Source organism: Schistocerca serialis, chromosome 7 (assembly GCF_023864345.2).
Source record: "Schistocerca serialis cubense isolate TAMUIC-IGC-003099 chromosome 7, iqSchSeri2.2, whole genome shotgun sequence".
Lineage (NCBI taxonomy): Eukaryota > Metazoa > Arthropoda > Insecta > Orthoptera > Acrididae > Schistocerca > Schistocerca serialis.
Genome location: NC_064644.1, coordinates 333,138,300 through 333,161,792, shown reverse-complemented (window position 1 = coordinate 333,161,792; position 23,493 = coordinate 333,138,300). Strand labels below are relative to the sequence as shown.

At 40.3% G+C, this 23,493-nt stretch overlaps 1 protein-coding gene across 4 annotated transcripts in view; it reads left to right on the top strand.

The window, feature by feature from the left end:
- Positions 1–23,493, top strand: part of LOC126412744 (katanin-interacting protein-like) — a 354,094-nt gene that overhangs the window by 130,053 nt on the left and 200,548 nt on the right. For all 4 annotated transcript variants that reach the window (XR_007575334.1, XM_050082483.1, XM_050082482.1 and 1 more), the window contains one exon: positions 1,271–1,408. Coding sequence is in view for 3 of the 4 variants with exons in the window: in XM_050082483.1 (XP_049938440.1) it covers positions 1,271–1,408 (138 nt within the window). In the remaining variant the exon portion in view is untranslated. The remainder of the gene's footprint in view (positions 1–1,270; positions 1,409–23,493) is intronic.

Here is a 23,493-nt window from a genome sequence, read left to right as displayed (position 1 = left end):
CATGTCTGGAGAACATGCTGGCCACTCTAGTCAAGTAATGTCATTATCCTCAAGGAAGTCATTCACAAGGTGTGCACGATGGGGTCACAAATTGTCGTCCATGAAGACGAATGCCTCACCAATATGCTGCTGATACGGTAGCACTATCAGTCGGAGGATGGCATTCACGTATCGTACAGCCATTACAGCGCCTTCCGTGACCACCAAGGACGTACGTTGACCCCACATAATGCCACCCCAAAACAGCAGGGAACTTCCACCTTGCTGCACTTGCTGGACAGTGTGTCCCAGGCGTTCAGCCTGACCGGGTTGCCTCCAAACACGGCTCTGATGATTATCTGGTTGAAGGCATAGGTGACACTCATTGGTGAAGAGAACGTGATGCCAATACTGAGCAGTCCATTCAGCATGTTGTTGAGCACATTTGTACCACACTGCATGGTGTTGTGGTTGCAAAGTTGGACCTCGCCATGGGTGTCGGGAGTGAAATTGCACACCATGCAGCCTATTGCATACAGTTTGAGTTGTAACACGATGTCGTGTGGCTGCACAAAAAGCATTATTCAACATGGTGACATTGCTGTCAGGGTTCCTCCGAGCCATAATCCGTAGGCAGCAGTCATCCACTGCAGTAGTAGCTCTTGGGTGGCCTGAGCAAGAAATGTCATCAACAGTTCCTGTCTCTCTGTATCTCCTCCATACTCGAGCAACATCGTTTTGGTTCACTGCGAGACACTTCAACACTTCCCTTGTTGAGAGCCCTTCTTGGCACAAAGTAACAATGCAGACACAATCAAACTGTGGTATTGACCATCTAGGCATGTTTGAACTACAGACAACATGAGCCATGTACCTCCTCCCTGGTGGAATGACTGGAACTGATCGGCTGTCGGACCCCCCTCCATCTAATAGGCTCCGCTCATGCATGGTTGTTTACATTTTTGGGTGGGTTTAGTGACATCTCTGAACAGTCAAAGGGACTGTGTCTGTTATACAATATCCACAGTCAACGACTATCTTCAGGAGTTCTGGGAGCTGGGGTGATGCAAAACTTTTTTGATGTGTTATTTGCTGCTCCAATCTCTTTGCTTATTTAATATGTTTTATGAGTTGGCAGACCCTTCATCACTTGCATTGTAACCATTGCTGTTATAATATTCACAGTTCACCTGCTGAAACTTTTTACCTGATTTTGTATTAGTTGTCTGATTCAGTTACTGCCTTTTTGCTGAATTTTTAAGCAAGTGTCGTGCATATTTTATCATTTCAGAATTATAACAAATCAAGAATCCATTCCTTCCGAGGTGCCCGAGATGTAGAAATTACTCTAGATAATAGGCTTATATTTTGTGGGGAGATAGCACGCGCCTCTGGTGGCATTTTGGGAGGCACAGAAGCATTTGGAGATGTAAGTGTATTAAGTCAAATTTTTCTATTTTTTTTATTTTTTAAGAATCTCTATTAATTAGACAGAAGTACATTTATGTTGTTCAAAGGAATTATGTTTGCGATTTGATGAGGCTAGCAACTATATTTCAGCTTTCAACTTCATGAGAATAGTTCACTTTGCCACTGATTCCACTGCCCATGCTGTTACAGCAACAACCTCTTGTTGTGAAATACAGTTCAGGGGAACCACCAAAATACTGCTGTGTAATCATTGTTTGAATTTTTAGTGTTGTTTGTAAGCAATTCAACATGTACCTGAAAAAAAGATAATTTCATTTTTATTATTATTGTAGAGATACATGTACATGTGTACATGTAATATAGCTAATGTCAGCAATAGAAAACATTTAATATAAAATCTTTAATTATGCAATATTCCTCTCTCTCTCTCTCTCTCTCTCTCTCTCTCTCTCTCTCTCTCTCTCTCTCTCTTTTTTTTTTTTTTTTTTTTTTTAGCTGATTTGGAAAGTTACTGTCACAGACACCATTCTGTAGGTTTTTAGGCAGACTTATTATTACTCTGATACATTAACTTCATACCTGAGTGCTGAGGCAAGGGCAAAAAGAAAGAGGAATAAGTAAAAAAGTAGTCATGGTCTACTTCAGGAAAATCAGTTGGTAATGACTGCAGGTAAGCTGTCAGTATTTCAGCTAGTGAGTTCACTGTATGCTGGGGCCATCAGGCAACTAGCTGAATTGCTGGTAGGGCTCTCTGTACCCAATATCCTGCCACACTGACCCATTGACCTCAGCTCAGGTCATTGTGATCATCTTCATCATCATTGTCACTGGTTACTGTCGTAAGCCATTAGAGATTCACTTCTGAATATAGGCCAGCTATTCACTTCTGGATAAAGGTTGCCTCTAGACTTTTTGGAGTTTTATGCATGCACTTTTTCTAACGTCATCTACATGTATTTTCTACAGGTCAGTGTGTCTCTGTTTTCTTATCTCTTGGATTTTCAGCAAAGTACTTCCTTGGTCCATGTGCCATCTATTTGTCTGCATGTGTGTACTGCCCACCCCTTCATTTCACTTTCATTAAAGCCATAATTACATCTTCCACTCCAGTCTGTCCCCTGATCTATTTGTTTGTTTCCCCATTTCGTATAATAATTCTCAACATGACTCTCTCTATTGCTCACTGAGTGCCATTCCATTTATGAATTTCTGAAATCGTGTGTGGCACTTAGAGTCCCACTTTATGAGCTTACCATTAAAACTGGCCTCTTCTGTCCTTCTGCAATAACCTTGATCTTTTACAATACCATCAGCCCTTCACCCTCACCAATCAGATCCTTCATGATCATAAAATTTAAGCTCAGACCATACTCGACAGCCTGTACTCCTTTCACAAAACCCTTTTACTCAGTGGTTATAATCCCCTGAATGCCATCACTAGAATAGAAACTCATGCCCTTCAACAGTGGGGACAGCATTCCCAGCACCATCTGAGGAAAGTGTTCCAGCCACTCCTCTCTTATGCCTGCATGGCCAAGAAAAAGCTACTCTGGTCTACCCCCCCTCCCCCCCCCCAGTCAACCCCTCATAGCTGCTGACCATATTTTACTGATTTACTCTGCCTTCCACATCCCCCAAAACTTCCTCCACTCTACGTGAAACACACTGTTTGTGAACACCTAGCCCATAACATTTTTACCAACCTTTCTGCCAAAACCCTGATCCCTGCAGAAGCCTCAGTATTTTCTAAAGCCCTCAGTTTCAACCATGCTGGTCTTGTAAAGGACCTTATCTCCTTTACTTGTTCCCTGCAGTGGAAGCATTTCTGCACTACACACTCCACCTGACAACGGCCAACCGAAACCCTGTATAGAACATTGTTTACAACAGTTACAACCTCCCTCTAACTATGATCCACCTCCCCTTCCACTCATTCATCCCCTGGTAATCTTTCAGGGATTTGTCACTTCCAGCATTGCCTCTCTTTCCTTTCCTAAATCCTTCCGTGTGGAACACATTGCTATTCATAACCTGCAAAACAATTCAGACTTCTTGCAGACAAAGGCTCTACCACAGTAGTCTTGAATCATTGTGATTATGTGGCCGAGTGTCTCCACCAACTTTTTTACACCTCTGCATACAACCCATGATCCTATTCCAAAAGTCCAACATGACCTCCAGTAGCCCCTCAAGGTGTTGGGTCCATCCCAAAAAACTTACCCCTGAGTCCATCCCCCTCCACACACCACTACTCCTATCAAAGCTAGTCCCCAAACTCACTCTTAGGTCTACCTACTGATTGTCCCATTGTGCGTGGGTACAATGCTTCTGCAGGATGAACCTCTCTGCCCTGTTGACCAACATCTCCAAACTATTGTCTGTTACCTCCCATCCTACATTCGAGACACTGTTTCCTTCCTTCACCACCTCTCTACAGTTCCTTTCCCTTTACCACCCAACTCATTGTTGATTATTGTGGATGCAGTATACTTGTACACCAACTTTCCCCAAGACCATAGACTTTTCTGACATCCTGCTGAACCTCCCATCCTACATTCAAGACACTGTTACCTTCCTTCACCATCTCTTCACAGTTCCTGTCCCATTACCACCAGACTCCTTGTTGATCATTTTGGAAGCAATGTCCTCGTACACCAACTTTCCCCATGACCATAACTTTTCCCAGTGTCGTCCTGATACCAAAACCCTCCAGCTCTTTCCTAATTCTACTAACCAACCACTTCCTGACCCACAATTACTTTACCTGAGAAGGGCAAATGTACAAACAAATCTGTGGTATTGCCATGAATATTCATGTGGCACCATCCTATGCCAACTTATTTGTGGGCTGTTTAGAAGAATCCTTCCTATACAGTCCACACCTAAAACCCCTCGTTTGATTCAGATTCATTGACAGCTTTTTCATGATCTGGACTCATAGCAATGACAACCTTTTCTCTTCCCTCCACAAACTCAACACCTACTCCCATATGCACTCCACTTGGACCTTCTTGATTGAACAGCCCACCTTCATAGGTGTTGAGTCATGCCACCCGTGGACACTGCATCTGCAGTAAGAAGTAGGAGTTGTCAAAATACACCGATAACCTTATTAGAGCCTTTAATGTGAGATGGTATCCTATCAGCCTCATCCATAAACAAGTGTACTGAGTCATCTGCTTCTCTGACACCAGTTAACCTGTTAACCAACCACTGACCAGCACCCCTCTGATCTCTCAGTACCACCATGGCCTTAAAAGGTCAACCACATCCTCCACCAGGGTTTTAACTACCTCTTGTGCCCTGAGATGGAGGCTATTGTACCCACATTAGCCAAAGCAGTGTTTCACAGCTCACCCACCTAAAGAATAGTGTTGTCCATCCATAGTCCAATTCTGCTCCCAATTGTGCACACCATGGGCAATCCCCATGTGCTATCCCATATACCCACTGACCAGCTCATACTACAGTCCAGCCACAGGCATTTTCCACCCAATAAAAGGCAGGGTCATGTGTGAAAACAGTCACGTTATGTATCAGCTATGCTGCAGTTATTGTCAAGTGACCACCTGTCTACTCATGTGAATGGCAGTACTCACGTGAATGGCCACTGCCAGATTGTAGTGAACCGCAAACCTGACCATCCAGTTGCCAAACATGCTGCACACCATAACACAAATGATGTCAACAGCTACTTTACGAAGTAGGCCAGTTAAATATTCCTTTCCAGCACAAGTTTCTCTGAACTACGCAGGTGGGAATTGTCTCTCCAGCATATTCTGTGGTCTTGCAATCACCCTGGCCTGAACCTCTGTTAACCTGATTTCCAATGCTTCACCTTACCTTTTCCGTTCTCTCCTCTGTCTACACCACACCTCCTGTGTCCATATTGTGTACTGCCTCCTCCAACCACTCTTCCTCCTGCCCTCCTCCCCACACATGCATTCTCTCTCTCTCTCTCTCTTTCCCTCCCTCCCTCCCTACTGCCCTCCCTCCATCCCTCCCCCCCTCCCTCACCCCCCCCCCCCCCCTGGCCATTTCTACCTATCTTCATTCCAATTTTCCTCTCCTTTCCCCCCTCTCTCTTCTCTCTCTTTCCCTGTTTCTGTACCTCTCTTTGTTCTACCCATAGTACTCCTTTCATTGTGTGCAACCATGGACTATCTGTCATAACAGCTGCCTCTTTCCCACTGCACCCTCCTTGTATCCTTTCCTACCTTCTCCCCATTGCTATCAGCTCAGGCAACTGCTTTCAGTAATTGCTAATCAATAATCAGTCTCATTATGCCCACAGGACTGTGCGTTTGGGTGTCTGTGTGGTTGTGTGTCTGTGTGAATGTGTGTACTTTTACTAGAAAAGGAGCAAGAGCTTGAAAGCTAGTGGGAACACTGTTTTCTGTTACATGGGTCTATGCTCCACACATCACTTCACTATAATTGAGTGGTTGCCTTTTCCTTATTTTATGTTTTTGGTTTTAGAAACGTAATTTAGTTGACCAAAAAAGCTTCATGTCATTTATACTATTCTGTTTATTTCTGTTGATGTTCTTTCAGTCATCTTAATATACTCTAAATACCAACAAGAACTCGTCAGCTTTCTGTTGATGTCCATTCAGTCGTCTTCATATGCTCTAAATACTAACAAGAACTCATCAGCTAGTTAATTTGAACAGTTTTTCTGCCAGTGGGACTGGTTATACATTACTTTAATCTTTTCATAATTGATATTCAGGTCAGCATACAAACTTTCTGTGTTACATTATTCCATCCAGGGGTAAACAGTACTATCTTATCAGCAAAATAAAGGTACTGATCCATTAGATTTTGGGTTGCAACTGTAGAAACTTAGTTTCTTCACTTGATATTTCAACTGTATTCCACAATGCCTGTAGCCACAGTTACACAATGGCTGTCTAAGAACTATGCATAAGTTGAATCTGTGGTTGGATGCCTGATGCATGCTTGGATAACACTACATCAATAGGTGCTGGACAGTAGGTATGTCTTAGTGAGCCGATCAAAGAAAGCTGCAGGTTCTGTGCTTTGTGCAGATTGAAACCACCATTTCTATTAATCCTCCTTCATATGAATTTCTACTGCTTTCTTCATAATTGAATCCCAGGATGATGAAGGCATTGGCTGGCCACTATGGCCGAGCGGTTCTAGGCACTTCAGTCCGGAACCGCACTGCTGCTATGGTCGCAGGTTGGAATCCTGCCTCGGGCATTGATGTGTGTGATGCCCTTAGGTTAGTTAGTTTTAAGTAGTTCTAAGTTTAGGGGACTGATGAACTCAGATGTTAAGTCCCATAGTGCTTAGAGCCATTTTGATTAAGGATTTGCTAGAAGTTCAACATTGTCATAACAGCAAAGAGTGACCTATGTTAATGCAGTAGTCTGCTACAGCCATTTACCTTCGGTGTTCCGTACACCTTTCAGGGAGTGTACAGACTTGAGGACAATATCAAATGATGATGGCGTCCTCTTGGGTAAAATATTCCGGAGGTAAAATAGTTCCCCATTCGGATCTCCGGGCGGGGACTACTCAAGAGGATGTCGTTATCAGGAGAAAGAAAACTGGCATTCTACGGATCGGAGCGTGGAATGTCAGATCACTTAATCGGGCAGGTAGGTTAGAAAATTTAAAAAGGGAAATGGATAGGTTAAAGTTAGATATAGTGGGAATTAGTGAAGTTCGGTGACAGGAGGAACAAGACTTCTGGTCAGGTGACTACAGGGTTATAAACACAAAATCAAATAGGGGTAATGCAGGAGTAGGTTTAATAATGAATAGGAAAATAGGAATATGGGTAAGCTACTACAAACAGCATAGTGAATGCATTATTGTGGCCAAGATAGATACGAAGCCCACACCTACTACAGTAGTACCAGTTTATATGCCAACTAGCTCTGCAGATGACGAAGAAATTGAATAAATGTATGATGAGATAAAAGAGATTATTCAGATAGTGAAGGGTGATGAAAATTTAATAGTCATGGGTGACTGGAATTCGAGAGTAGGAAAAGGGAGAGAAGGAAACATAGTGGGTGAATATGGATTGGGGGAGAGAAATTAAAGAGGAAGCCGTCTGGTAGAATTCTGCACAGAGCATAACGTAATCACAGCTAACACTTGGTTCAAGAATCATGAAAGAAGGTTGTATACATGGAAGAGGCCTGGAGATACTGGAAGGCTTTCAGATAGATTATATAATGGTAAGACAGAGATTTAGGAACCAGGTTTTAAATTGTAAGGCATTTCCAGGGGCAGATGTGGACTCTGACCACAATCTATTGGTTATGACCTGTAGATTAAAACTGAAGAAACTGCAAAAAGGTGGGAACTTAAGGAAGACAAGGGCTAGTAGAAATCCTTGGGTAACAGAAGAAATATTGAATTTAGTTGATGAAAGGAGAAAATATAAAAATGCAGTAAATGAAGCAGGCAAAAAGGAATACAAACGTTTCAAAAATGAGATCGACAGGAAGTGCAAAATGGCTAAGCAGGGATGGCTAGAGGACAAATGTAAGGATGTAGAGGCTTATCTCACTAGGGGTAAGATAGATGCTGCCTACAGGAAAATTAAAGAGACCTTTGGAGATAAGAAAACAACATGTATGAACATCAAGAGCTGAGATGGAAACCCAGTTCTAAGCAAAGAAGGGAAAGCAGAAAGGTGGAAGGTGTATATAGAGGGTCTATACAAGGGCGATGTACTTGAGGACAATATTATGGAAATGGAAGAGGATGTAGATGAAGATGAAATGGGAGATACGATACTGCCTGAAGAGTTTGACAGAGCACTGAAAGACCTGAGTCGAAACAAGGCCCCCGGAGCAGACAACATTCCATTGGAACTACAGACGGCCTTGGGAGAGCCAGTCCTGACAAAACTCTACCATCTGGTGAGCAAGATGTATGAGACAGGCGAAATACCCTCAGACTTCAAGAAGAATATAATAATTGCAATCCCAAAGAAAGCAGGTGTTGACAGATGTGAAAATTACCGAACAGTCAGTTTAATAAGCCACAGCTGCAAAATACTAACACGAATTCTTTACAGACGAATGGAAAAACTAGTAGAAGCCGACCTCGGGGAAGATCAGTTTGGATTCCGTAGAAATATTGGAACACGTGAGGCAATACTGACTTTACGACTTATCTTAGAAGAAAGATTAAGGAAAGGCAAACCTACGTTTCTAGCATTTGTAGACTTAGAGAAAGCTTTTGACAATGTTGACTGGAATACTCTCTTTCAAATTCTGAATGTGGCAGGGGTAAAATACAGGGAGCGAAAGGCTATTTACAATATGTACAGAAACCAGATGGCAGTTATAAGAGTCGAGGGACATGAAAGGGAAGCAGTTGTTGGGAAGGGAGTAAGACAGGGTTGTAGCCTCTCCCCAATGTTATTCAATCTGTATATTGAGCAACCCCACCCATGAACCATGGACCTTGCCGTTGGTGGGGAGGCTTGCGTGCCTCAGCGATCCAGATAGCCGTACCGTAGGTACAACCATAACGGAGGGGTATCTGTTGAGAGGCCAGACAAACGTGTGGTTCCTGAAGAGGGGCAGCAGCCTTTTCAGTAGTTGCAAGGGCAACAGTCTGGATTATTGACTGATCTGGCCTTGTAACAATAACCAAAATGGCCTTGCTGTGCTGGTACTGCGAACGGCTGAAAGCAAGGGGAAACTACGGCCGTAATTTTTCCCGAGGGCATGCAGCTTTACTATATGATTAAATGATGATGGCGTCCTCTTGGGTAAAATATTCCGGAGGTAAAATAGTCCCCCATTCGGATCTCCGGGCGGGGACTACTCAAGGGGATGTAGTTATCAGGAGAAAGAAAACTGGCGTTCTACGGATCGGAGCGTGGAATGTCAGATCCCTTAATCGGGCAGGTAGGTTAGAAAATTTAAAAAGGGAAATGGATAGGTTAAAGTTAGATATGGTGGGAATTAGTGAAGTTCGGTGGCAGGAGGAACAAGACTTCTGGTCAGGTGACTACGGGGTTATAAACACAAAGTCAAATAGGGATAATGCAGGAGTAGGTTTAATAATGAATAGGAAAATAGGAATGCGGGTAAGCTACTACAAACAGCATAGTGAACGCATTATTGTGGCCAAGATAGATACGAAGCCCACACCTACTACAGTAGTACAAGTTTATATGCCAACTAGCTCTGCAGATGACGAAGAAATTGAAGAAATGTATGATGAAATAAAAGAAATTATTCAGATAGTGAAGGGAGACGAAAATTTAATAGTCATGGGTGACTGGAATTCGAGTGTAGGAAAAGGGAGAGAAGGAAACGTAGTAGGTGAATATGGATTGGGGCTAAGAAATGAAAGAGGAAGCCGCCTGATAGAATTTTGCACAGAGCACAACTTAATCATAGCTAACACTTGGTTTAAGAATCATGATAGAAGGTTGTATACATGGAAGAACCCTGGAGATACTAAAAGGTATCAGATAGATTATATAATGGTAAGACAGAGATTTAGGAACCAGGTTTTAAATTGTAAAACATTTCCAGGGGCAGATGTGGACTCTGACCACAATCTATTGGTTATGACCTGTAGATTAAAACTGAAGAAACTGCAAAAAGGTGGGAATTTAAGGAGATGGGACCTGGATAAACTGAAAGAACCAGAGGTTGTACAGAGTTTCAGAGAGAGCATAAGGGAACAATTGAAAGGAATGGGGGAAAGAAATACAGTAGAAGAAGAATGGGTAGCTTTGAGGGATGAAGTAGTGAAGGCAGCAGACGATCAAGTAGGTAAAAAGAAGAGGGTTAGTAGAAATCCTTGGGTAACAGAAGAAATATTGAATTTAATTGATGAAAGGAGAAAATATAAAAATGCAGTAAATGAAGCAGGCAAAAAGGAATACAAACGTCTCAAAAATGAGATCGACAGGAAGTGCAAAATGGCTAAGCAGGGATGGCTAGAGGACAAATGTAAGGATGTAGAGGCTTATCTCACTAGGGGTAAGATAGATACTGCCTACAGGAAAATTAAAGAGACATTTGGAGATAAGAGAACCACATGTATGAACATCAAGAGCTCAGATGGAAACCCAGTTCTAAGCAAAGAAGGGAAAGCAGAAAGGTGGAAGGAGTATATAGAGGGTCTATACAAGGGCGATGCACTTGAGGACAATATTATGGAAATGGAAGAGGATGTGGATGAAGATGAAATGGGAGATACGATACTGCGTGAAGAGTTTGACAGAGCACTGAAGGACCTGAGTCGAAACAAGGCCCCCGGAGCAGACAACATTCCATTGGAACTACTGACGGCCTTGGGAGAGCCAGTCCTGACAAAACTCTACCATCTGGTGAGCAAGATGTATGGAACAGGCGAAATACCCTCAGACTTCAAGAAGAATATAATAATTCCAATCCCAAAGAAAGCAGGTGTTGACAGATGTGAAAATTACCGAACAATCAGTTTAATAAGCCACAGCTGCAAAGTACTAACACGAATTCTTTACAGACGAATGGAAAAACTAGTAGAAGCCGACCTAGGGGAAGATCAGTTTGGATTCCGTAGAAATACTGGAACACGTGAGGCAATACTGACCTTACGACTTATCTTAGAAGAAAGATTAAGGATAGGCAAACCTACGTTTCTAGCATTTGTAGACTTAGAGAAAGCTTTTGACAATGTTGACTGGAATACTCTCTTTCAAATTCTAAAAGTGGCAGGGGTAAAATACAGGGAGCAAAAGGCTATTTACAACTTTTACAGAAACCAGATGGCAGTTATAAGAGTTGAAGGACATGAAAGGGAAGCAGTGGTTGGGAAGGGAGTGAGACAGGGTTGTAGCCTCTCCCCGATGTTATTCAATCTCTATATTGAGCAAGCAGTAAAGGAAACAAAAGAAAAATTTGGAGTAGGTATTACAATCCATGGAGAAGAAATAAAAACTTTGAGGTTCGCCGATGACATTGTAATTCTGTCAGAGACAGCAAAGGACTTGGAAGAGCAGTTGAACGGAATGGATGGTGTCTTGAAGGGAGGATATAAGATGAACATCAACAAAAGCAAAACGAGGATAATGGAATGTAGTCGAGTTAAATCGGGTGATGCTGAGGGTATTAGATTAGGAAATGAGACACTTAAAGTAGTAAAGGAGTTTTGCTATTTGGGGAGCAAAATAACTGATGATGGACGAAGTAGAGAGGATATAAAATGTAGACTGGCAATGGCAAGGAAAGCGTTTCTGAAGAAGAGAAATTTGTTAACATCGAATATAGATTTAAGTGTCAGGAAGTCATTTCTGAAAGTATTTGTATGGAGTGTAGCCATGTATGGAAGTGAAACATGGACGATAAATAGTTTGGACAAGAAGAGAATAGAAGCTTTTGAAATGTGGTGCTACAGAAGAATGCTGAAGACTAGATGGGTAGATCACATAACTAATGAGGAAGTGTTGAATAGGATTGGGGAGAAGAGAAGTTTGCGGCATAACTTGACCAGAAGAAGGGATCGGTTGGTAGGACAAGTTCTGAGGCATCAAGGGATCACCAATTTAGCATTGGAGGGCAGTGTGGAGGGTAAAAATTGTAGAGGGAGACCAAGAGATGAATACACTAAGCAGATTCAGAAGGATGTAGGTTGTAGTAGGTACTGGGAGATGAAGAAGCTTGCACAGGATAGAGTAGCATGGAGAGCTGCATCAAACCAGTCTCAGGACTGAAGACCACAACAACAACAACAGACTGACTGCCCAATGTATTAAAATCCACACTCGCGAGGAATCTTGTAAACCAACTCCTGAGAGCATCAAGTCATTTTTGATGGAATCCGAAACTGCTAGTGTCATCAGCGGGGTCCGAAAGATAGTTTAACGTTGTGCTTGGTGAGATACAATCTATTTTTCATGACAGATTTTTCACATATAGTAGGACATTCATGACCTGAAAATCCTCTACTTCTTTTTTGTAATTCTGTATGTCCGTTTTTAATTTTATTCGTAGGACCTCGTGTATCAGTTGGGAAAAGTACGTACTTGTTTCAAAAACTCTTTTTAAGAAAAAAAACCTCACCGTGCCAACTGCTGTTCGCAGCATTGCCGTGTGCCCTATCCACCATAGTTTTGAGAAGGGTGGCGACAATTGTTTGCACATAAATACAAGCCCGTATGATGCAAGTTCCTATAAACTTTGTACCTCCAGGTGCCATCATCTTAGTGGCGAACCAAAACATCCAAGAATGGGAAGCATCCCACATTTTTGATTTCTGCTGTAAAATGAATATTTGCATGGATGTAATTTAGATGGTGTAAAAATTCATATAATTCATCTCTACCATGGGGCCACACTACAAAGCTTCATCAACCTACCCTGTAAATACTGTGGGTTTTAAAGATTGTATTAGATTAGATTAGATGTACTTTTCATTCCAATTGATCTATAGTGATGAGATACTCTGGGATGTGGAACCTGTCATACATTATAAATAGAATACATTATAAATCTTTATAAAATAAGAATAGATATTCTAATGTATTTCCACAGTCCCAAATGAAATTGCTCTAGTGGATTTGGAATCATATGCAATGTTCACATTATGTGATATTATTAATAACATACATGCATCATTCAGTTCCGCTAAGAAATTCATCAGCGGATTTGAAGGAGTTGGCTACCAATAAATCCTTTAGACTGTTAACAAACTGAACAATATTTTTATGCCTGCTGTCATGTTATTGAAAATGTATTGAAAATGTATAATAATAGTGGACACCTTTCTGAACCAAAATAAGCGACTTTAAAATGTTTGTGAAAGTTATTCTTATTTCTAGTATTGATTCCAAGAACTGAGTTGTTGGTTTGTAAAAAAAGATAATTTTTAATGACAAATTTCATTAAACTAGTTGACCACTGCACCTTTTTCTCAAAAGACCTCCATAGGCTACCAAGGCTGACAAGGACTACCCATAGCCATAGTCTGTTCAAAAAATTCATTATCAACTAAAAATATGTTGATGTTACAACATATGTAATCAAAGCTTAATCTTGTCATCAACAATTTTGCCAATAATAGATCAATAATTCTAAAGGGGAACCTTATTGAATAAGTAAACCATCTCAAAGCTGACTAATAAAAACAGAACTATTCATTTTGAGTGATTTAAGTTAGCAAATAAAGTCTGTGAGTTGCATATTTTATGAGCACATCTTCTCATAAGGGGTCTAAATAGCAAGGCTAAGTGTTTGGTGCTATTGTAATTTGGAGAGCCCGTGTTCTCACTATGGGTCACATAAGAATCGCAAGTGGTGATAACCTGTAGGCAGAATTTGAACATCTTAAAAATGTGTTCCTAGAAAATAGATATTCATTCCAGATACAGAGAGCACTTGATACATAGAAACGGCAGACCAAAAACAAGATTGAGATTTTAGGATACCAGCTTACCTGCCATGTACTGGGAATGCTTCTACGAAAATAGGCAGAATATTAAGAAAACTTAATGTTTAAGAGATATTTTGTCCTCCAGCATTTGCATTTCTGGTTTCAGTCAAAGACGATATAGAGCTGTGGAAGGCAGTGTGTTATAGAATTCTGTGGAAGTGTTGTGAATGTTATATAGGGTGACTCATGCACTATTCAGGATCATATTGTGGAGCACCAGTGGCATAATCACCTCCTCCAAGCCAGAAAATCTGCAATAGTTAAGCATTGTATTTTTATTGGTAGTTCAATGACTTACAATGAAGAAAAAATTGTGGCCAGCACTTTGAACTTTTGGAACTCCGTCATTAAGAAACCTGTGGAAATACAACTACCTGAGCACCTTACCAATTCAGTCTGTGATTTCTTGTTATATACTGCATGGAATCCTGTCATTGGAAAACTCGATACTCTGTAGAGCCGTCATTGTTTTGCAATTTTATTGGATGAAGATTAATTTGTTATCAATAAAGCAAGCTTCCACCATAGACAGTACTTGGAGCAAGGCTCAAGAAGTGGGACAAATTTTCAGATGAATTCAAAATTAGGGAAGAAATGAGACATCATATGACTGTATGTGAAAGAACAGTTAAACACTGGACACCATTCACCCACTAGTCAGTGTTGAAATAGGGTTAATAGTGTGCATCCAGTTTTTCTGCTGAGTTGTTGTTTCCATTTTATGCAACAGTATTAAAGAACATAGTTAGTATCAGAAATTGAACTTCGTTTAAACAGCAGCATGAGACCAACAGTAGATCACAATCTGGTTGGAGTCCATACTATGAACACACATAAAACTTGTAGCGTGTGAAGAAGACAGATGGGTCAGTTGTCGAAATATTGCGCGTAAAATGGAAATAACAACTCGGCACAACACTCAGAAGCACACTATTAAGCAGTTGCACTGAGAAAGCCTGAGAGATCACCTCACTTCACTGTAGGCTGAGGAGGTTCTTCACAACATACACAAGTTGGATAAGTTCCACCAAAAGAAAGGTCAACTCCCCAGTACACAGACCTTCCTAACAAGGTGTCAAGATGAACAAGTTGTACCTAAAGTCAAAAATCACATTAATACGCCAGCAGTGAATAGGATAATGTGCCATGCAAGCCTGGCTGTAGTACGAGAGAGAATTTGTGGCACTTGACTAATGCTGAATGCCACTTCAAAAAGAGCTTTCCCATCTGCATTTGTATATGTCAGCAAAACTTTCTACAGATTCTTGGGCGTGGGTTGACACTATGACATGGTCACAAGCAGAATTAAAAAGCAGAATACCTAACCTCTGTGGAGCATGTTGTTGCTTCTCTCCCACTGGAAGCAGTAAAAGAGGTTTGCAGCGAAACTTGTAGAGCACACGCACATCTCCAAGGGAGAATGAGCAGCATTGAGAAATCTATGAGGGGATAAGGAAAATGTAGTTCTGCCAGCCATTAGGGGAAATGTTAGGGTTTTGGTGTTGCATGTGGACTACAATAAGAAGATTTTCAGTCTTTTGCACAGGTAAATGTTGACCCTACGAATAAAATTGAAAGGAAGATGAAGACTCTTCTCAGTGAGTCAGGCTTGCCAAATAACAACATTAAGGGTCTTAAAAATGAGCGACAGTGCCACCATGACTATATGTCCATTCTAAGTTATTCGAGGAAGGAATTTCTCTAAGACCTAGAGTTAATAATACTGGCAAACTTACATACTAGCTGGCAAAATATCTTAAACACATTCTCAGCAAACATGTGAGGAAGTTTGAACATCACAGTTTCATCTCCTCCAACTTTGTACATAACCTCAGACAACTGCCACTACAGAACATGTATATTATGGCCAGTTTTAATGTAGTCTCCCTCTATACAAGAGTTTCATTTTCTCATTCCATAGAAAAGTCTGATGATTGTTTCACAGAACTGATTTCCTGTTTGACAGAAAATGTTATGAAGAAACTAATGGGTTGCGTAGGTAGTCAGTTATTTCCTATTATTGTGAACCTTCATATGGACCACTTTTCAGCAAATATTAGAATCTGTTGAGTTGAAACTGTGCTAACAGTACTCCAGAGAGTACCACACCAAACACTCGTAGTGCAGCTGCTGTGTGGGATGGCAGTACGAACTACATTGAGGTTCACCAGAGGCCACAGCTGCCAACCCATGGACGTCACATGTGTGGATAGCATTTGGTTGATGCCTTGTTAAATATACTGGAGCACTGAGCTACGGCAGAGAGCTCTCTTCAGTGCGCTGAGTCGTGTACAATCTCCAGTTACCACCAAGTCTACAAGCTGCAGTGTTCGTCCATTGTCCTCGACACTGAGGCTCCAAAGACATCTTGTGCCAGCTCTGGACGCTGCGTAGGCTTCACTCAGAGACACAGTGACCAGACTTTAATATTTTAGAGGACTTGTAATAATTTCAAACATCTACTTGTGCTGGGCATTTCACAAGAAGAAGCATCATTTAAGTTGAGTAATTCTTCATATTTAATAAATATAATTTTGTTAGTAACTGTTGTGAAGCTTTCTGATTGAAGACAACCTATGCTGTCCTCCTGCATTCCCAACAGAAACCAGTATGTTTCTATGGATACATGAACAACACATTTGTCAGGTGGCCACATAGAGTAGAAAAGCTTCAAGAGTTCCTGGAACACTGGTACTCTTCACACTGTAATGCATCATTAATAACAGAACTTGAAAAAAGAGCCCAATTATCTTTCCATGAAGTGTTAGTTAAGAGAGGAAAGGATGAGTCCCTGGGTCAGAGTACATACAGCAAACCTAAGCACACTGATCTCTATCTCCGCACCTTAAGTCATCACCATCTCTCGCAAAGAAATTTGGAGGTATCGACTTTGGTCCATAAAGCTCGAATAGTTTCAGACTAAGAAAAACAACTCCTACAAATAGTGTTGCTAAGCAAAGATTGGTAGACTCCAATGGAAAAATGACATTCTGTGTATTTTGTTCCCTTCAACTAAGACAAAAATTATTCTTTGTAATGTTAAGGATTATCTAGTTCTCTGAAATCCAGGTGTGTATCACATGCCATGCTTATGTGAAATATCTTACGAGGGACAGAACAGTTGAGGAGAGATGCAAGTAATACCAGCAACATACCCAGCTAAAACAACCAAACGAGTCATCTGTAGCCAAGTACTGCCGTGAATATAATGATGAAATTAAATGCTATGAGACTAGTATCGTGGTGCAAATGCCAAGTTTGTGGGACAGCATAATTAAAGATTCTGTTGAAATAAGAATGTCAGAAAACCTAATAAGCAGCATGGAGGTTTAAATTTAAATAATGCTTGGGGTCTGGGTCTGGCATTCTTAAAATTTCACTGGCCATCACATCCACCACAGCTGGAGAATGCTGAGAGAATTTGTGTTTCACAGAATGTCAGTCTGAGCTCTGAGAAACAAAAGAGTGTCAAAGAACATAGTGGGCATTATGAACTATAAATAGTGGCATGAAATCAACAATAATTCACAGAATGCTTGGATTCCATGCTGCAAGTACAAATAACAGCAAAACTCCTAGCATCTGAAGAGGTTGGTTGGGTCGGTGGTCAAGATAATATGCATAAAATGGAAACACCAACGTGGCAGAATACCCAAAAGCACACTAGAAAACGTTAGAGATCACATGAAATAGGGTATCTTCAGCCGGGCAGTGGATAACTGAGAAGAAAATGGAGGAGTCTCTGCACAATGACGTAATTCAGCCATCGGAATGTTGTTGGTCATCCCCCTTTTGTTGTAGTAAAGAGGAAAAATGCCACCCAGCTTTTATGTGTTAATTACCAGCAACTGAATAAAATTACAAAATAGAATGTATATTCAATGCCACTCATTGAAGACACTGTGGACTGCCTGATGGAGCAAAAATATTTCTTTGCTATAGATATGCAGATTGGGTAATGAGAGATTGAGATTGATGAGACAAACTGGGAAAACACTGCTGTCAGTGTAACTGATTGACTGGATGAGTTCAGAGTTATGCCGTTTGATCTGTGCAATACTCTAGCCACCTGTGAATGCATGAAGGACATCTACTTCAGCATTTTAAATGGATGTGCTTGACAAATGGGTTGAAATATGTCTTCAACATAGGTCTTTGCCTGTATCTGACAAAGTATTTCTTCGTCACCAAAGAAGTATAAATCTTGGGATACCTGGTTGATGGATATATATAGTCTGTCCTGACCCAGAAAAAGTAACAGCTGTAACAGATTTTCCAGTTCCTCGGCACATTCATGATGTCAGAAGCTTCCTTGGAATGTACTCCTTGGGCAGATGGTTCATAAAAGTATTCATTTACAGTACATGATCAATTCAAAATCTGTTGCAGGCAGATGCAAAATTTTCTTGGAGTGAAGAGCAAGAAAGATGACAAGAATATGAAACAATGGAATGTCCAGGATGGGATAATGACTATATTATGAAAAGGATAGATAAAGTGGTGATGTTGAGTCGCAGACAGGTGCAACAGAAAGACTGCTAAACAATTAAGCTTTTGTCCAAAAGGCTCTCTTCTGAGTTAGACTGTACACATACACATGCATTCACACAAACACAACTCACACACACATGACCACTGTGAGGTGTGTTTATGTGACTGTATGGTGCCTAATGTTTGGGCTGAAAAGCTTAATTGTTTAGCAGGATTTTTGTTGTGTCTGTCAGTAAATCAGCATCTCCACCAGTTTTTGAGTAGAAATCTATCCTTTTCATAATAATGATTAGAATATGAGGATGTACTGTCACTAGTTAGATGCACATTCATGAAGCTTAGTCCATTCCAAAACAGTGTGTCACTGCTTTGTGAGAAGGAGCATTGCTATGTGCTGTACATCATTCACCATGATGTAGTGGTTATAGGGGCTTGCTGGTGATGGTGGAGATCACCAATCTGAGTTCTGTCCCCTGCAATTATCTATCATTTAAGATACGCAGTTTCTGGAAGAGTTTGGAAATAACTTATTTGCGGGTAGAGGAACATTCGATGGGTGTATAAATAGAAGCATTATCTTCTGAAGCAAGCAATTGAGCTATGCATTTTGTGTTTGTTTATTGAAGGTGCTTTCAGTGTCACACTATAGTTCCTGTTGTTGTAACTTGATTCCAGATTACATGTAAAAGGAAAGGAAATTAGGTACTTGGATGCACATTTATATCACATATCAATTCTTGGTAAAGGGAAGTCTAGCAGTAAATTGCTGGTATTACTTTTAAAAGAAGATTTTTATTGTGTATTTGAATTATTAATTTGGTTGTCATCATTTAAGTTATTTATTGGAGTTTTCCCAAATGTGAGAAACATTGAAAGTTCAAAAGCCCATGTATATGTGATCAAAGTTAAACTGAATAGTCTTACAAGCCTTTGGAGTAAGTTTTATATATCCACTAATGAAATCAAAATACACTGTTTTTTACTGATAGCATTGCTAGACTAGCTTTTGATTGCCTCTTTCAAACGTCGTCTTTGCGTGAGCCCTTCTACTTATGTCAGGTGTCGATTAATTTTTTATATATTAGTCATTCCAGAGAGCAATGACTTTGTGGACTCCTTGGACAAGTTCCAGTCTGAAAGTGCATTTTGTATAAAAAAATTTTAAAAACCTAAAAAAAAATTGTGTAGTAATTGTAGTAAGGACAGTTCTGGCAGAGTATAAATAATTTAGAAGTGAAGCAGACTACCCACTGAGTAGTGACTTTGAGTCATCAACAGGCACACAAAAACAAGAAAGACATGTCTGAAAGAACATATACCATCTTCATATATTTAAGGCTAACCAGCCGTTAACCTTCTTCTTCCATGCAGATGCACACGTATTGCCCAAACCCTTATGGCACTCAGTAAGGTTGTCTGCCACGAGTAATGAGTGTAAAGGGCAGGGGCACTATGAATGTAGTGTGTGTATGTAAAGTTGGGAATGTGGGTCTCACGGGGAACATTGAAGGGATAAATCCCTGCAGTCGCACTATCCTCTGTGCCCTCAGTGGCTCAGATGGATAGAGCATCTGCCATGTAAGCAGGAGATCCTGGGTTCGAGTCCCAGTCGGGGCACACATTTTCAGCTGTCCCCATTGATGTATATCAACACCTATCAACAGCTTAGGGTCTTGATTTGATTATCATTTCATTCTAAGAGAGCTGCATGGTCACCAATGGTATCTGTTCTTTCTGACATGTCCGAAAGAACAGATACCATCTTCATATACCACAACAATTGGTTCACTTCCAATGCCTTCTCCAGCTTCCTTTCTTGATGTGTTTGGATCCTGAATCCTGGGTCTGGCTCTTTTTATTTTGTATGCCATCACACATGATATACACACCAAAAACAAAACGCACGCGCCGCGCGCGCACACACGCACACACACACACACACACACACACACACACACACACACACACACACACACATAAAATGACGTTAACCAAATATACACATTTCAGTCACAGCATTAACCAAACACTACTGGATCCTTCTGCACAAGATTCGATTCAGCGTCATGTATACAATCATTATAATCACAGAGAGAGGTGTACATTAGATAATCTTCACACAACATTGCATGATAAAGCCAAATTTTTTAAGGCTGTCAATTAATTGTTGTCACTGGGACACCAGATTCATATATTCACCTACTATTGGCATTTTAATGGCATAGCTTAGTGATTAGCATGTGAACTTGATTTGTAAAATGTTGAAGGTTCGAATCTCATTAAATGCAGTGAAATTATTTGTGTTTCTGACTAATCAAAAGACTTTGATTATCATTTTTATTCAGTTAATTGGTTTAAATGTATTTGTTTAGTTTCTAATACTTTGCCAAGTAATTTTCATCATCATATTGGTTTTTTTCTTTGCTCTTATATTTCTTCCTATCATTCTTTTCTCTTTTGGAATCTGCTTGTGTCATCTGTAATCTGTAACCAAGTGTCAGCCAGGAGTGCTCTGCTGTTGGTAATATGTAGCTAACCAATGACAGCAAGAAATTACAGTTTGCTTTCAATGCTAAAACTGAAATTTTGCTGCAGAAGGTAGCTATGCAAACAAACGTATTATGAAATTTTTCTGTCTTGAGTTTGCTTGTAGAGATTGGCACTAAATGCCATGAACAAAGCGAGCATGATTTTAGTTCTGCCATTGTTGATTGTTGTTTTTTCAGATACGTTGCACGTCATGAGGTTGTCATCAGTTTGAGACATGAATTTAAATTCAGGGCTACAATACACATTGTCTGGTGCAGTTGAGTCATTGGTCACTCAAAATCAGCTGTTGACAGAGTGTTTACCATTTCTGTAATACTTCGCGGTGGCCACTTCTAACATTGTTCTGCTGTACCTATTAACAGCATTTGTGAAGTGACCCAACGTGTTTGTGTATTGCCTCTAACTGAGTGGCAGCCAGCAGCGGATGTGGCAACACTGCAATGGCAAATTGACAGATGTAATTTTAATTGGACTGTAGTCCACCTGCTAACATCCAATCTTGGCATTGTGTGTCCAGCTGGCACAGTGTGTGTGTGTGTGTGTGTGTGTGTGTGTGTGCGCGCACGCGCATGTGCGCATGCTCCAGCTTGTCAAAGGATTATTCCAAACAGTAGCTAATTTTATTTCTCTTTTGTGTGTTCATGTCAACTACTTAGTGCTTGTGCTATTCAGTGAGTTCTCCTTCACTCCTAAATTATTTGTCAGTAATTATAGTCTTTAATCTGACTATGAAGAACTAATTTTCCAAGAACTTCTTGTTTTATACTTAACAATCCACTTAATGCGTATTCGTTCCATCTGAATTTGACAAATTATCAGGAATAGTTTTTCCCCATCTTCTTGCCATGCATTGCCTAATGTGAGCATCTAATGTTTCAGCTTTCTAGATTTTTTAACATGTGGTTGCTACTGTAAATTCAGCAATTACCCATGGTTCAACCAACATTTTGGAACAAGTGTTAACATTTACAACCCTCAGCACATGAAAAACACTCACTTATTTTAATTCAATTCGCTCAGTAGGTTATCATAAGCAATACCATATTGACACGCTTGATGCTTAAAATTTGACAAATCTCCACAATCTGCATATGAATCTGATGTACTAGACAAATCTTACATTTTATGTAGTCTGGTGAATCTTATTAGAAGAAATTGGCTAATTTTGACATACCTGAGTTTTACCAATTCTACAGTTTGAATTGTTCATCACTATGAGCATATGTAGTCTTCAAGGGAGGTAGTAGACCAGTAATTTTTTATATTGGCCACAATTTATGAGCTTTCTTAATTCAGCTGCCCTTTCTTTCTCAAGATCATATAACTCCTTTTTAATGACATAATTTGTTTCTGCAAAAAAGAACAGCTGTTCTTTTGTAAGGACTCAAACTGAGTGAGCAGCAAATCTTCCTGATTGAAGCAGGTCATTGAATCTCTGTCGAGGTCGTGATAAGAGTGTAGTTTTATCAGTGTATGTTAGTCAGGCTGGAATTTGTCTAGTGTTCCAAAATTCTGAAAGGCCAATGGCACACTGAATTCCCGAAAACCCAATTGTTCTCAGTGTAACTTATCAAGCCCAAAATCTGGAACACATGAAATGTATTTACAGTTGCAAGTATATGTACAGCCATCAGCTGTCTAATGGAATGGTGACAATGAAAATTTGTGCCAGACCTGAGCTCAAATTGTGATTTCCCGCTTATTGCGAATGTTCACCTTACCATTAGACTATTTGAGCATGATTCACTGTCAGACCAAAACTTCCATTTATCATCATTCATGCATCTGCAGCCTGCACTCATACATCCATTATGTTTATTCTCATACAGGTTAGACATTTTACTTGAAAGTCACTTGCTCAGTCTCAGCAGATAAATATGATATTCATTGCCTGTGTTATTCCAAATTACAACGCAATGTTGCTTTGGACATGCATGCACATCCAAAGGAACAGGCACTCCAGCAACTACAACCATAGTGAAATAAATGAAATGTATTCGCAGTGTTGTGAATATGTACAACCATCAGCTGTATAATGGAATGAGGACAGTGGTAGACAATGGTTCACATATTGTTGTCAATGTTGCAAGTGCATATTTGTGTTGCATTGTGTCGTCTGTTGTATAGGGTTGTTAGGTGTTTTATTTTCTTTTGCTGTGTTAAGTTTTTCTGAAAACAAAAAAAAGAAAGAATATTTTGCAATGAATGAGGCAGCAGACTGTCCAGTTGTTATCATTGTACCAGGCACAATTGTTTGTGGAATGTGTGAAGCAAGCAGTACGATAACAGCAATAAAACAAGGTGCTCTGCCTAAAACTGCTACTGCATTTGCTAGAATACTGAGAAAGACTGCATAGAAAACAAAATAAGGTCGTTTGTCATAGCTTGTTTTGAAATGTGAAACAAACATTCAAGGCTCTGGAATGAATCTCCCGTCAACAAAAAGAGACTAACAGCAAGCCAGGTTGTATGTAGTTGCCTTCCTGAAATTTCTGTCTTTTTCTAAGAAACAGTAATATCATACTTACCAGAAATTCAAAATCGTTAGATGATGTCCAAGTGAAATCACAGAAACTAAAGGTGTCTTCTGTATTCAGTTCCCATAATAGCAAGTTT